Raw genomic sequence first — 10991 nt, 5'->3', positions numbered from 1 at the left:
GCAATCTATGTAGCTGCGGTGCTGACAGGGCTATTCCACTGGAATCACGCAACGTTTATTATTAACATGCTCCAGGGCTGGGGTGGGAGGGACCACAGGAAGCCGGATGGAGACCCCAGCGGGGGGACACGGAAACTGAGGTTCTAGGAAGCAGATACCGGCCAGGACGGTGACAGCAAGATTCATTCTGCTTTGTCTGGAGCTCACGTGACCAGATGCCCAGTATCCAGCTAAAGTATACGGTCCATCTGACTATGCTAATCGTGCCCAGACCCCTACAGGTAAGGGGCTCGGACCCTGCCAGCGGCAGTGGAGCTGGCCAGAGGCCTGCCGCCCCCAGGGTCCCTTCGGCCTGGCTCTCCCAGGGAAGAGACCCGCGTGCACGTGCGGCGTCTAGAAGCCGATTTTGCCTCTGGTCATGGAATAGCCCAGCTTAGCCTCGTTGTTGATGAAGGACATCAGCCCCACATAGGTCTCGATGAGGAGGGGGCACTCCAAGACCAGCACGCCGCCAGCCTGGCCCGGCAGAGGACTCTCCTTCTGGGCTTTTTTGACAGCTTGGATTAACAGAGCTTTGAAGCCATCCAACTGTAAAGAGAGAAGACAGGGAGCTTGATCAGATGATCCCCCGTGCGTCTGTGTCAGCCCGTCCCCACCCTGGAGAGACGCCCGCCCAGACGCATCTGGCGGCCCTTGGGCTCATCTCCGTGTCACTCTACAAGCGTCACACCTCACCTCTGCGCTCACCTGTGACTGACCACAGCCAGTCCTCACGGGCCTCGCTCTGCCGGTCGACGTGGCTTTGCCGTAGTGACCCACCTACTCCTCCCCACCACCCACCAGGCAGTGAGCAGGCCAAGGTGCACAGCTGGCAAGTGGGGGGCCTGTCGCCAGTCCTGGACCCGGCTCTCACCACCCCAAAGCCTCCTCTCCTGCTGAGCACGCAGACTGCCCAGCTCTACCATGGGCGGGGGTCACCTGCCACACCCTGAAGCCCTTCTGGGCCCTTCTCCAAGACGATCGCAGCCACAGAGGACCCCATCATAGAGCTACGCTGACCAGCAGCTGCTAACTACACAGCGCTATTCAGATGTAAGTTAACAAACTTTTAAAAACCAAGTTTATTTGGGGCTTCCTCAGTGGCGTAGTGGTTAAGAATCCGCCTGCTAATGCAGGGGACACGGGTTCGAGCCCTGGTCCGGGAAGATCCCACATGCCGTGGAGCAACTAAGCCCGTGCGCCACAACTACTGAGCCTGTGCTCTAGAGCCTGCGAACCACAACTACTGAGCCCACATGCCACAACTACTGAAGCCTGCACGCCTAGAGCCCGTGCTCCGCAACAAAAGAAGCCACCGCGATGAGAAGCTCGCGCACCACAGTAAAGAGTAGCCCCAGCTCGCGGCAACTAGAGAAAGCCCACGCGCACCGATACAGCCAAAAAAAGAAAAAAATAATAAATAAATGTATGGGAAAAAAAAAGTTTATTTTCTCTGCTTAGCCATTGTTCAAGTGCTCAGCAGCCCCATGTGGCCACCGTACTGGGCAGCACAGGCCTGGAACATTCCCGTCCCACTGGGCAGCGCTGCTGTTGCTGTCTGTGTTCTTACTTGGCACAGAGAGGCCGTCTTCTCGTCCACGCCGGCCATCGGGTGCTCTATGAATGTGGTGTACGGCACATTGGTGGACCAGGGATTCCATCTGCTTATGAAGGACGGGCGGCTCTGCTTGTCCCACTGGATGCGAATCCCAAAACCTTCTCGCCTACCGAGTGGGAAGAAAGGGACCAGACCTCACACAGCAGGCCACGGCGCCCCCGAGCACCTGCTCAGTCGTGGGTGTTGAGATTAAAAAGCTGTTCCACCGGTAAAGATGAGACTGATGACATTTCACAACAGTGAAGGACCCGTGGGGTTGGACAGGAATGGCGTGTCTAATCACGACAGCTTTCAGCACTTTAAAATATGACAAACTGAAAGCACTGTCTTAGTTGTGCTAACTAAACGAGTAATATTTTTGCAAGTTTAAATCCTTTTCCCTGAGCATCTTATTGTTGGTTAAAATTTTGAGCTTATCTTAGCTTCCTGAATTCCTTACCCAAATCTCTACATCAAAACTCTAAAATATACCGTTTAATTCAACGGAGTATACTGATGTCCAGGTTTCTCGTATTTCAGAAACCTCCCTAACAAATGAAGATCAGCTCTTGAAAACTGGCCATTAAACGTCTCCAACTTTAACCTTCAGTAATATCTGCAAATCAAAGCAACACACTACCTTTTTCTTTTGAAAATTAACCACAACAGAGCTTGACATGATAGATGCAATCCTTTCTTGGCAGGAATAAAATGCTGAGTTTGGCTCTTATCTGAAGAATACCCACGTCGGGCCTATTTTAACATAACCTGAGTTCATTTTACTACAAGACTAATAACTGTCTCTTGTGCCAGAATTCCTTCTAACACACCCTGCTGGGCACAAGTCACCTGTCTCTACACTCTGTTGCTGTTGAAGCAAGACATTCACTGGAGGCTGGTTTCGGAAGGGCTGACTGGGAGGCCCTGGTGCCGGGCTCTCTGTTCAACACACTTACTTGTTGAGCGATTTCGGGGGAAACTGGAATTCTCCGTAGGAGATGGTGTCCACCGCGTTTAAGGCTACCCTGACCACCTGCTGGCACTGCAGGCTGATGAAGTCGTATTTGCAGATGAGCAGCGCCTGGTCGGTGATGAGCACCAGCCGCTCCTTTTCGTTGTTCCAGTGATCGACCCTGCGGGCGGCAGCGGTCACTTCGGCGCCCGGGGCGCACAGGTGCCCGGGCCCCTCCCCAGCGCGCACCCCCTTACTCGGTCAGCAGCCACACCCCTTGGATGTCGCCGTCCTCCACGGGCCGGACCACCACGCGGATCTCCTCCACCGCCTGCTCGATGGTGCCGGGCTGCTGGGAGCGTGCGGGGCGGGCCGGGGGCGGAAGTCACAGGTCACGCCCGCTCGCCCGCCCCGCCCACCCACGCCCTCTCCCGTCCCCGCTCCCAGCCTCACCCGGAACACGAAATACTCCTTGACGCGGGCGCGGCGCGTGGGGTCGTGGACATTGAGCGGCCACAGCGTCTGTCGCAGCGGAGTGCCAATTCCCGGCCGCCCCCCGCCGCAGCCGCCACCGACGCTGCCGCCCGGCCCGACTTCCTCGCCAGCCGCCAGCAGCGCCGTGGGGCTTGTGCCCGCTGAGTCCACCGAGTCCCGCAGCTGCAGCATCGCCGCGCCCGCCACCGAGCAACCCCGGACCGGACCCGACTCAGCCGCCACCGCCGCTGCCGCCGCCGCCTACGCCGGGCCCTCGGCCCCGCCCCCGGGCCCGCTCCGCAATGGGGCCCGGTCCGCAATGAGGCCCGCCGCGATTGGCTCCGCCTCGCCAGCCCCGCCTCAGGCTCCGCCCCTCCCACCCCCTCCGGCCCTCGCTATTGGATCGTCCCCAGATGTCTTCCGCGATTGGTCCTGCCCGCCGCCGTTCACAATCGCTCCCGCCCTTCGCTGCGCCGGAAGAGCACGCCGCGCGCACGCCCACTTCCTATTTACATGTCCGGGAAGGGCGGGGCCCAGGCAGGTTGCCAAGGCGATGAGGTGGGCCCACGGGTGAGGGGAGTCAGGTGCCGAGCGCTCCTCCCCCGGTAAATCGGGTGCTCGCCCCACCCCCCGGGGTGCGGCGGGAGGCCGGGGACGTCCTGGATCCCCGACCTCCGACACGACGTCCACGCCCATGTATTCAGCTTCGGCTGAAGTGTAGCGGACCTCCGGGATGGGACCCCGGCTCCTGCCCAGAGTGATCGCCCCCTGGACTGGGACTCCGCCCGGCCAGGGTGACCGCCCCCTGGATGCGGAACCCTGCCGGGGGAGACCACTTCCCTGGACGCACCTCCTGCCCGGTGTGACCACCCCCCGGGCTAGCTCTCCCCCCAGAGTGTCAACATTGCACAGCAGGGGCAGCGCGGGCTTCGGGGACTGGAGGAGCGGCGGCCCGCGGAGCAGAGCTCTTTCCTGAGCGCCTCCGCCTTTCTGACTGCGGGTTCATGGATGGAGCGACGGAGACATGGGCCCAGGGCTGTGCTAAATGCAGACGTGCTCCCCGCGCCTAGGGAGCAGAGCTCCCAACCCTGCTCCACGGAAGGGGACACCGAGGCACGGGGCCTCGTCACTCCATCAAGGGCCGAACCAGGATTCCTTGTTGCTGCCTCTGCTCTTGTCCTCCCGGTACTAGAATTGGATCTTTTCTTGCTCTGAGTGATCTTGCCTGCAGCTAGCGGCACCCTGGGCAGCTGCAGGCCCTGCCAGGGACCTCGGCTCCCTGGTCTTGGCACCCACAGACTCCAGAGCAACCTCATCTCCATCCACCTTGACCCGTTGTCTTGGAGACCCAGGGGCTGTATCCATGACAGTTTACAAATGTCAGCACCTGTGATCCTCACCCAGTTGGTCACTTTGGCCTTCCACTGCCTCTAGTCACACCCCAGATTACTCCCCCCACCAGAAAGGCTTCTCGACTCACCCCTACTATGTCCATCCTCCAATACTCAGTTTAGAGCCCCCTCCCCAGGAGACACTGCCATTAACTACCCTCACTGCTAGTTCTTTGCTGTTTCATATAATCGTCGGCTCCACGCGTGCCGGTCAACCTGCTCTGTGTGTGTGTGTGTGTGTGTGTGTGTGTGTTTCTGTGCCCTATTAGCTAGGCAATTTCGAGAAGCCAGCTCCTGGCGTATGACTGACTGCGCTTTGGGGTTTATAACCCCTTTCTTAATTCTTTGAATTTCACAAGAGCCCAGAGCTGTAAATGCTCTCTTGTATACATGCTGCAGTTGCAGAAACAGGTCTGGAGAGTTCTGCCCAGGTGCTCGAGGCCGCCAGCTGGTGCGGCCATGCCGATTAGCCAAAGCCCTCCTGGCTTGTGCAGACTTGGATGTCCTCCCGGTCTGTGAACAACTGCAGGGTGGCTGGCCTTCCTTCCCAGGACGTCCCTCGAGGGAGGGCGCTGAGCTCTGCACACAGCAAGTCCTCAGCCGCCCTCTCGCCCCTCCACCTGGACCTCAGCAGCCACAGAAACAGGAGGGACAAAAGTACCACAGATACCGAAATAGCTTTGGTACTTTGCTTCCTGGAAAGACTAAGGTCTCAAAGAGGGCTGGGTGTGCAAAAAGAGGCAGCAACGTGCTTCTAGCCCCGCTGGCCTGCTGAGGCGGGGTGGGGACAGCTGCTGCCTCCCCCTGGGGACCAGGGACCGGGTCACACCCTCTTGGGGCCCTGCCCCATGGGGAGAGGGAGCCCCCTTCTCTGGCAGCCACATCCCCTGGCTGAGTCTGCTCTGCTGGTCCCCGTGGGGTGGGCCCGAGTTGGGCCCCTGAAGGGCAGTCTGAGCCATTTGGGCTTGGGGTGCCCGCTGACCCCTCTCCTGAGCCCCCTCATTATAGGGGCTCAGCGATGGCAGCTGGGCGTGTGGACTCAGGGAGGGGGCTTGAATCCAGGCTCCCCTACTTCTGTCCACTGGACTTGGACACTCATGCTCTGTCTGCCTCAGTTTCCTTTTTTTACTGAGTGGGGATGATAATAGTTCCTGCTTCCCATGGCTGTCGGGAGGAGTTGGTGAGTTAAGACCTGGGACATGCACAGCGCCCTGCCCAGCCCGGGCCACCTCAGTGTCAGTTGCTTACTGTGGTCATGCTGTTCACTGAGGCTCTGCTGAGGGCCAGGTATATTGCAAATACTGCCTGTGCTCGTGCATGGGGCGCCGTATTACCCCCTTCAACCGAAGAGAAAACAGTCCTAGAGAGCTTGTCACTTTGCAAAGATCACACATCTACAGAGAGCGGGGGCCCTGGATTCCAGAGCCTGTGCCCCAGCGCCCACCCCCGCCCCCGTGCCAGTGGCTCCTGGGGGCAGACAGAGGAGAGCCGTCCTCCACTGGATTTACTGGGAGCCCACGTGGTGCTCACGGATGCTCAGACGCAATGACAGCACGACTTCACAGCGACCTTGATCAGGGTCATCTCAGCGGAGATGAGAAGGGGGCCACAGTTCAGGGGGTGAGGCTGAAGCCTGGGAGTGGGGAGGGTACAAAGGGGACAGCAGTGATGTCAGGTGGCAGGTGGCAGCGGTGTGGGGATGGAAGAGGCCTGGTCATTTTGGCGGGATGGCCAGCCCCCGAGGGCCCTGAACCCGGTACTTAACCTTCCTCCTTCTCTTTCCTCATCTGGAGGGCGGGGATGATGAAACCTGGCTCCCAGGCTGTCACAAGCCTCTGACCAGCTCACACGTGCCGAGAGGCCCACCTCGTGCCCTGTGCAGCCCTGGCTCCAGGTGCCCCGTGGGTGTCCGTGAAGTCAAGGACGGGAGTGAGGAACGGGACAAGGGCCCATGAATGGACCCGGCTCCTGGCAGAAGCTGAGGGGCTGGAACCTGGAGCCCAGGGGTCGGGGCTCGCTTAGGGCAGGAGGACCCCATCTGCTTAGGGACAGATGGCGAGAGCTGAGGACGGTTATGGACAGGTGGGGGGTGGGACGCGGATGCAGTGGGGGAGGAGGGGGCCCTGAGAGGTTCTGGGACATCTGCTTTCTTCGGGGGGGGGGGTTGGGAAGATGGAGCCGGGAATTTGGGTGAAGACGCTTGGTTGAGAGTAGCAGTGATGAGCAGGGAAGCTGATTAGGGCAGGTGTGGGGACCACTGGGCTGCAGGGAGACCTCAGGCAGGTTCACAGTGGAGCCTTCCACCTGGCAGCTGGTGGGAGTGGGAGGAACCAGTAGCTAGACTGGTCACGACTGGGGGTTTGCCGGGTAGCTGTGGTCAAAGGCAAGGGGGAAAGGGGAGGCCAAGATCCTACGCGGGAGTATTCATAGGGGTCACGGATGTCGCCCCACTTGGGAGCTAACCGGCTGGCCCGCCGCGGTTTCAGGGATGCTGCGGAAGGCGCACGAGCCCGGGTCAGAGGCAGAGGACTGTTGTTCACAGGGAAGCAACGTCCAGAGTGTCAGCGGGTGTCTGGAGGATGCTGCCCACGGTGGCCGCATCACAAGGGGGGAACCGGGGGCCTGTGAACAAGCTTGGTGTCGCCCCTCAAGGTCGCTCTCTGACCAACAGCCCCGGGAAAGGCGGTCAGGGTCTGGTGCCTGCTCCTGGAATGCCCAGCAGGACGTGCAGGAGTGTCTCCCAGCAGGGTCAACGGGGTGGACCCTGAGTCCAGTTTCTGGTCTGGCAGAGGCGGCAGTGGATCCGACGGGGTCTGGTGACCGGGAGAAGGTCGTCAAGAGGATGTGACTGCCGTTGCCCCTCGAGTCAATTAGAGTGTTGATGAAAATAATCAGTAAACAATCTAATATAGGGATCGACACAGAAAGACAAGTATCATATGATATTGCTTATATGTGGAATCTAAAAAGAATGGCACAGATGAACTTACTTAACAAAAGTAGAGTCACGGATGTATTAGAAAACAAACTTATAGTTACCAGGGGGGAAAGCCAGGGAGGGGGATAAAGTGGGAGACCGGGACCGACAAATACACACTACTATATATTAAATAGATAACTAATAAAACCTACTGTACAGCACAGGGAACTCTACTCAATACTCTGTAATGACCTATATGGGAAAAGAATCTAAAAAAGAGTGGATATGTGTAGATGTATAACTGATTCACTTTGCTGTACCCCTGAAACTAGCACAACATTGTAAATCAACTATACTCCAGTAAAAAATTTTTTAAAATCTAATATAGGAATAGAAAAGAGTTTTATCTGAGCCAAGCTGAGGACTGTAGCCCAGAAGCCAGCCTCTCAGATAACTCTGAGGAACTGCTCTGGAGAAGCAGGGTTTCAGCACGGTTTTATATCTTGTCAGGACAAAGAACATCAAACACGTCAGGGATACATTCCTTCAGGGTTTCAAAAAACCAGATCAGCCTGTTCACAGCGAGTCCGGATGGTCTTGGCACCTGGGAAGGGATGCTGCCGGGTGCCTGAGCCTTTAGTGGGTGTGGAGGGGGCGGGGCAGGTAAACTGCAGGTCCACAGACTCAAGAGATAACCAGGCAGAGAACTGAGCATCTGCTCGCTGACGCACGGCGCTGGGTGTTGTGCTCGTTTCCTGGGGCTGCGTCCCAAAGTGCCACAGACCGGGAGCCTTCAACAGCAGAAATTTGTCCTCTCACAGTCTGGAGGCCAGAAGTCCAAGGTCAAGGTGTCTGCAGGGCCGCACTCCCCCTGAAACCTGTAGGGGAAACTCTCCTGCCTCTTCCAGCCTCTGGCGGTTGCCGGCAGTCCTGGGCATTCCTGGGCTTGTGGCCACGTCACCCCAATCCCCGCCTCTGTCTCCACGTGGCTGTCTTCTCCCTGTGACTCTGTCTCCTCTTCATGTTGGACTCAGGCCCGCCCTGCTGTCCTCATCTTTTTTTTTTTTTTTAATATTTTTTTATTTATTTATTTGGTTGCGCTGGGTCTTAGTTGTGGCAGGCGGGCTGCTTAGTTGTGCCACACCGGCTCCTTAGTTGTGGCATGTGAACGCTTAGTTGCAGCATGCATGTGGGATCTAGTTCCCTGACCAGGGATCGAACCTAGGCCCCCTGCATTGGGAGCATGGAGTCTTCACCACTGGACCACCAGGGAAGTCCCTGATGTCCTCACCTTAACCCAGTGACACCTGCAAAGACCCCACCTCCAAATAAGACCACGTCCACGCATATGGAATGATGGTGGTTAGGACTTGACTGTGCCTTGGGAGGGAACACAATTTTCCCCGTGAGAGAGGGGTATACACGTGCAAACAACGAGGGGCCTCAAATGGTACTCGGCGCTGCCCACAGGCGCGCCTTGGTCGTGGGGGAGGACGGGGGCTCCTGCTGGGTCTGGCTGTGGCTTCCCCTGACCTGGGTCCCCCTGAGTTTGCGATGCTTCTTTCTTGGGGCTTTTGAAAGGTTGTTCCCACTCCCACCGGCAGGTGGCAGAATCGTCCACACGGGGCCTTCAAACCAGAGCCCGGAGCCGGGTGGGGCGTCTGTAAGCAGGAGGTGAAGATCATCTTCCCGTCCCGTGGGGTGGGCGGAAGGCTTCAAAGTCTGAGCTGTGAGGTGTGGATTCTTATTTAAGCTAAACTTCCAGACGTTGTGCTTAGCGTTTTACCAAATCCATGGGTCCCATCTCTGCCATCTGCCTCTGATGGACATGGGGGTCGGGGGGCCTCAGGGCCAGGCACAGCCCACGGGAACCGCACGGGTGGGACCTCAGAGCTGCCAGGGCTCTGGGTGCACCAGGCTGGAGGTTAAGGCAGAGCCCGGGGAATATTCCGTGGGCCAGACTCACCTCGCAGAGACAGCTGCCTTCTGGGCGAGGCCTCTCCCTCCCGGAGGGAAGCAGGCTGCAGACTCAGCCGGTCCCAGGGCTGCGCCTGAGGCTGGACAGTGCTTGGTGGCTGTCCTGGCCCCAAGGACCCGTGTAAGAGCTGCCGTGTGGTGTAGTGTAGAGACTGCCCTTGATCTTTGACTTTGGCGGGTCTCCTACAACAAAGAGACACCCCTCCCAGCAGACGGGATGGGGGGTGGCTGTGACCTTGCGGGGAAGAGGGTGGGCTTCCAAACCTCCTGGCTTTAAGGCACAAGAGCTGGATGTGGGGAGACAGGACGGACACGGTGCTCCTGCAGTTTCTAAAGGCTGAGTTGTTTCCATGGTAACTTTCATCACATCCTGCACTCGAACAGGTGGACAGTCTTGCTCTGCCCCAACCCTGCTGCCCACCTCGCTGGGCCCAGGTGCCCCGAGTGCTCTGTCCCCACCTGGCGGGAGCTGCAGCCGCGCTGTGATGGTGGGACCTGGCAGAAGTTCTGGCTGCACGGACGTGCTTCCCGGGTTCAGGGGGGTCACTGGGGGACACCAGGGTAGGATAGGGGACAGGAGATCTTGGAAAGGACATTGCCTAGGACTGGGGCATCTGTCCTGGTCCTGGTTGACCTGGCAGCGGAGGGAGGACAGGAAGGGGGACACGTATTCTCTTGTTCCCGAGAAATGCACGGACTGCACCATGGAAAATGTGTCCAGCAACAAAGTCCTGCGTCTCCCAGACTCGGCTTCCGGAGAAGCCTCTGTCTGCCCCGAGGACTGGTGCTGCTGAGACGGCTGGGCTGGGGCGGGGGCCCTCTGGCATCCCTAGTGCGTGGCCACCTCCTCTGTGGGCCTCTGGTGTCAGCGCTGGCTTGCCCTGTAGCTGCTGTGAGAAATGACCACAGTCTGAGTGGTTAAAACAACAGAAACCTACTGTCTCACAGTCCGGAGGCCAGAAGGCTGAGATGAAGAGTGGCAGGGCTGGTCCCCTCTGTTCTGTGCTCCTCCCTCAGCTTCTCGTGGTGGCTGGCTGTTTCCTGCGTCCCTTGGCTTGTGGGTGCATCCCTCTCATCCTGTATCCGTGTGGCCACGTGGCCTCCCCTGTGTCCCCCTGTGTCTCAAATCTCCTTCTCCTTCTCTCATGAGGACACCTGTCATTGGGTTGAGGGTTAAGTCCAGGATGATTTCAGCCCAACATCCTTAGCTTAATTACACCAGGGAAGCCCCAAACTGTCACTTTATAATGAAAATGGACAAAGAGAGAGAATTCTCAGGGAATGTTTATTGCATTGGGTTACTAGAAAAGTTGTCTGAGTTAAATCCACTTATGAAAGTGTATTAAGGGACTTTTCTGGTGGCGCAGGGGTTGAGAATCTGCCTGCCAATGCAGGGGACACAGGTTCGAGCCCTGGTCTGGGAAGATCCCACATGCCGCAGAGCAGCTAGGCCCGTGAGCCACAGCTACTGAGCCTGCGCGTCTGGAGCCTGTGCTCCGCAACAAGAGAGGCCGCGATAGTGAGAGGCCCGCGCACCGCGATGAGGAGTGGCCCCTGCTTGCCGCAACTAGAGAAAGCCCTCGCACAGAAACGAAGACCCAACACAGCCAAAAATAAAGAAATAAATTAAAAAAAAAAAAA

At 58.1% G+C, this 10991-nt stretch overlaps 1 protein-coding gene and 1 non-coding gene across 3 annotated transcripts; both read right to left on the bottom strand.

Moving 5' to 3' along the window:
• Positions 1–33: 33 nt before the first annotated feature.
• Positions 34–3337, bottom strand: TPRG1L (tumor protein p63 regulated 1 like). Of its 2 annotated transcripts, none has more exons than XM_068538747.1 (5): positions 3042–3337; positions 2846–2940; positions 2593–2769; positions 1610–1763; positions 34–588 (listed from the first exon to the last, which is right to left on the bottom strand). In XM_068538747.1, the coding sequence occupies exons 1-5, from the start codon at positions 3252–3254 to the stop codon at positions 394–396; spliced, it is 834 nt and encodes a 277-aa protein (XP_068394848.1). In that variant the 5' UTR covers positions 3255–3337; the 3' UTR covers positions 34–393. The 2 variants fall into 2 exon arrangements, with proteins under 2 accessions (XP_068394848.1, XP_068394849.1); XM_068538748.1 differs by having other exon boundaries at positions 2846–2937.
• A 5236-nt stretch (positions 3338–8573) lies between these two features.
• Positions 8574–8646, bottom strand: TRNAW-CCA (transfer RNA tryptophan (anticodon CCA)). The gene has a single exon. It is a non-coding gene; the product is annotated as a tRNA-Trp (tRNA).
• Positions 8647–10991: the final 2345 nt, after the last annotated feature.

Source organism: Eschrichtius robustus, chromosome 3 (genome assembly GCF_028021215.1).
Source record: "Eschrichtius robustus isolate mEscRob2 chromosome 3, mEscRob2.pri, whole genome shotgun sequence".
Taxonomy (NCBI): domain Eukaryota; kingdom Metazoa; phylum Chordata; class Mammalia; order Artiodactyla; family Eschrichtiidae; genus Eschrichtius; species Eschrichtius robustus.
Note: the sequence above shows the minus strand (reverse complement) of the source record. Positions and strands in the feature narration are given on the sequence as shown.

Bases quoted from the DNA above. Each gene is read 5' to 3' on its own strand.
- TPRG1L (XM_068538747.1), bottom strand. From the start codon at position 3,254: ATGCTGCAGCTGCGGGACTCGGTGGACTCAGCGGGCACAAGCCCCACG. The intron at 2,941-3,041 runs GTGAGGCTGGGA...GCACGCTCCCAG, and splicing joins AGGAGTATTTCGTGTTCCGG to CAGCCCGGCACCATCGAGCA. The intron at 589-1,609 runs GTAAGAACACAG...CTCTCTTTACAG, and splicing joins AGACGGCCTCTCTGTGCCAA to TTGGATGGCTTCAAAGCTCT.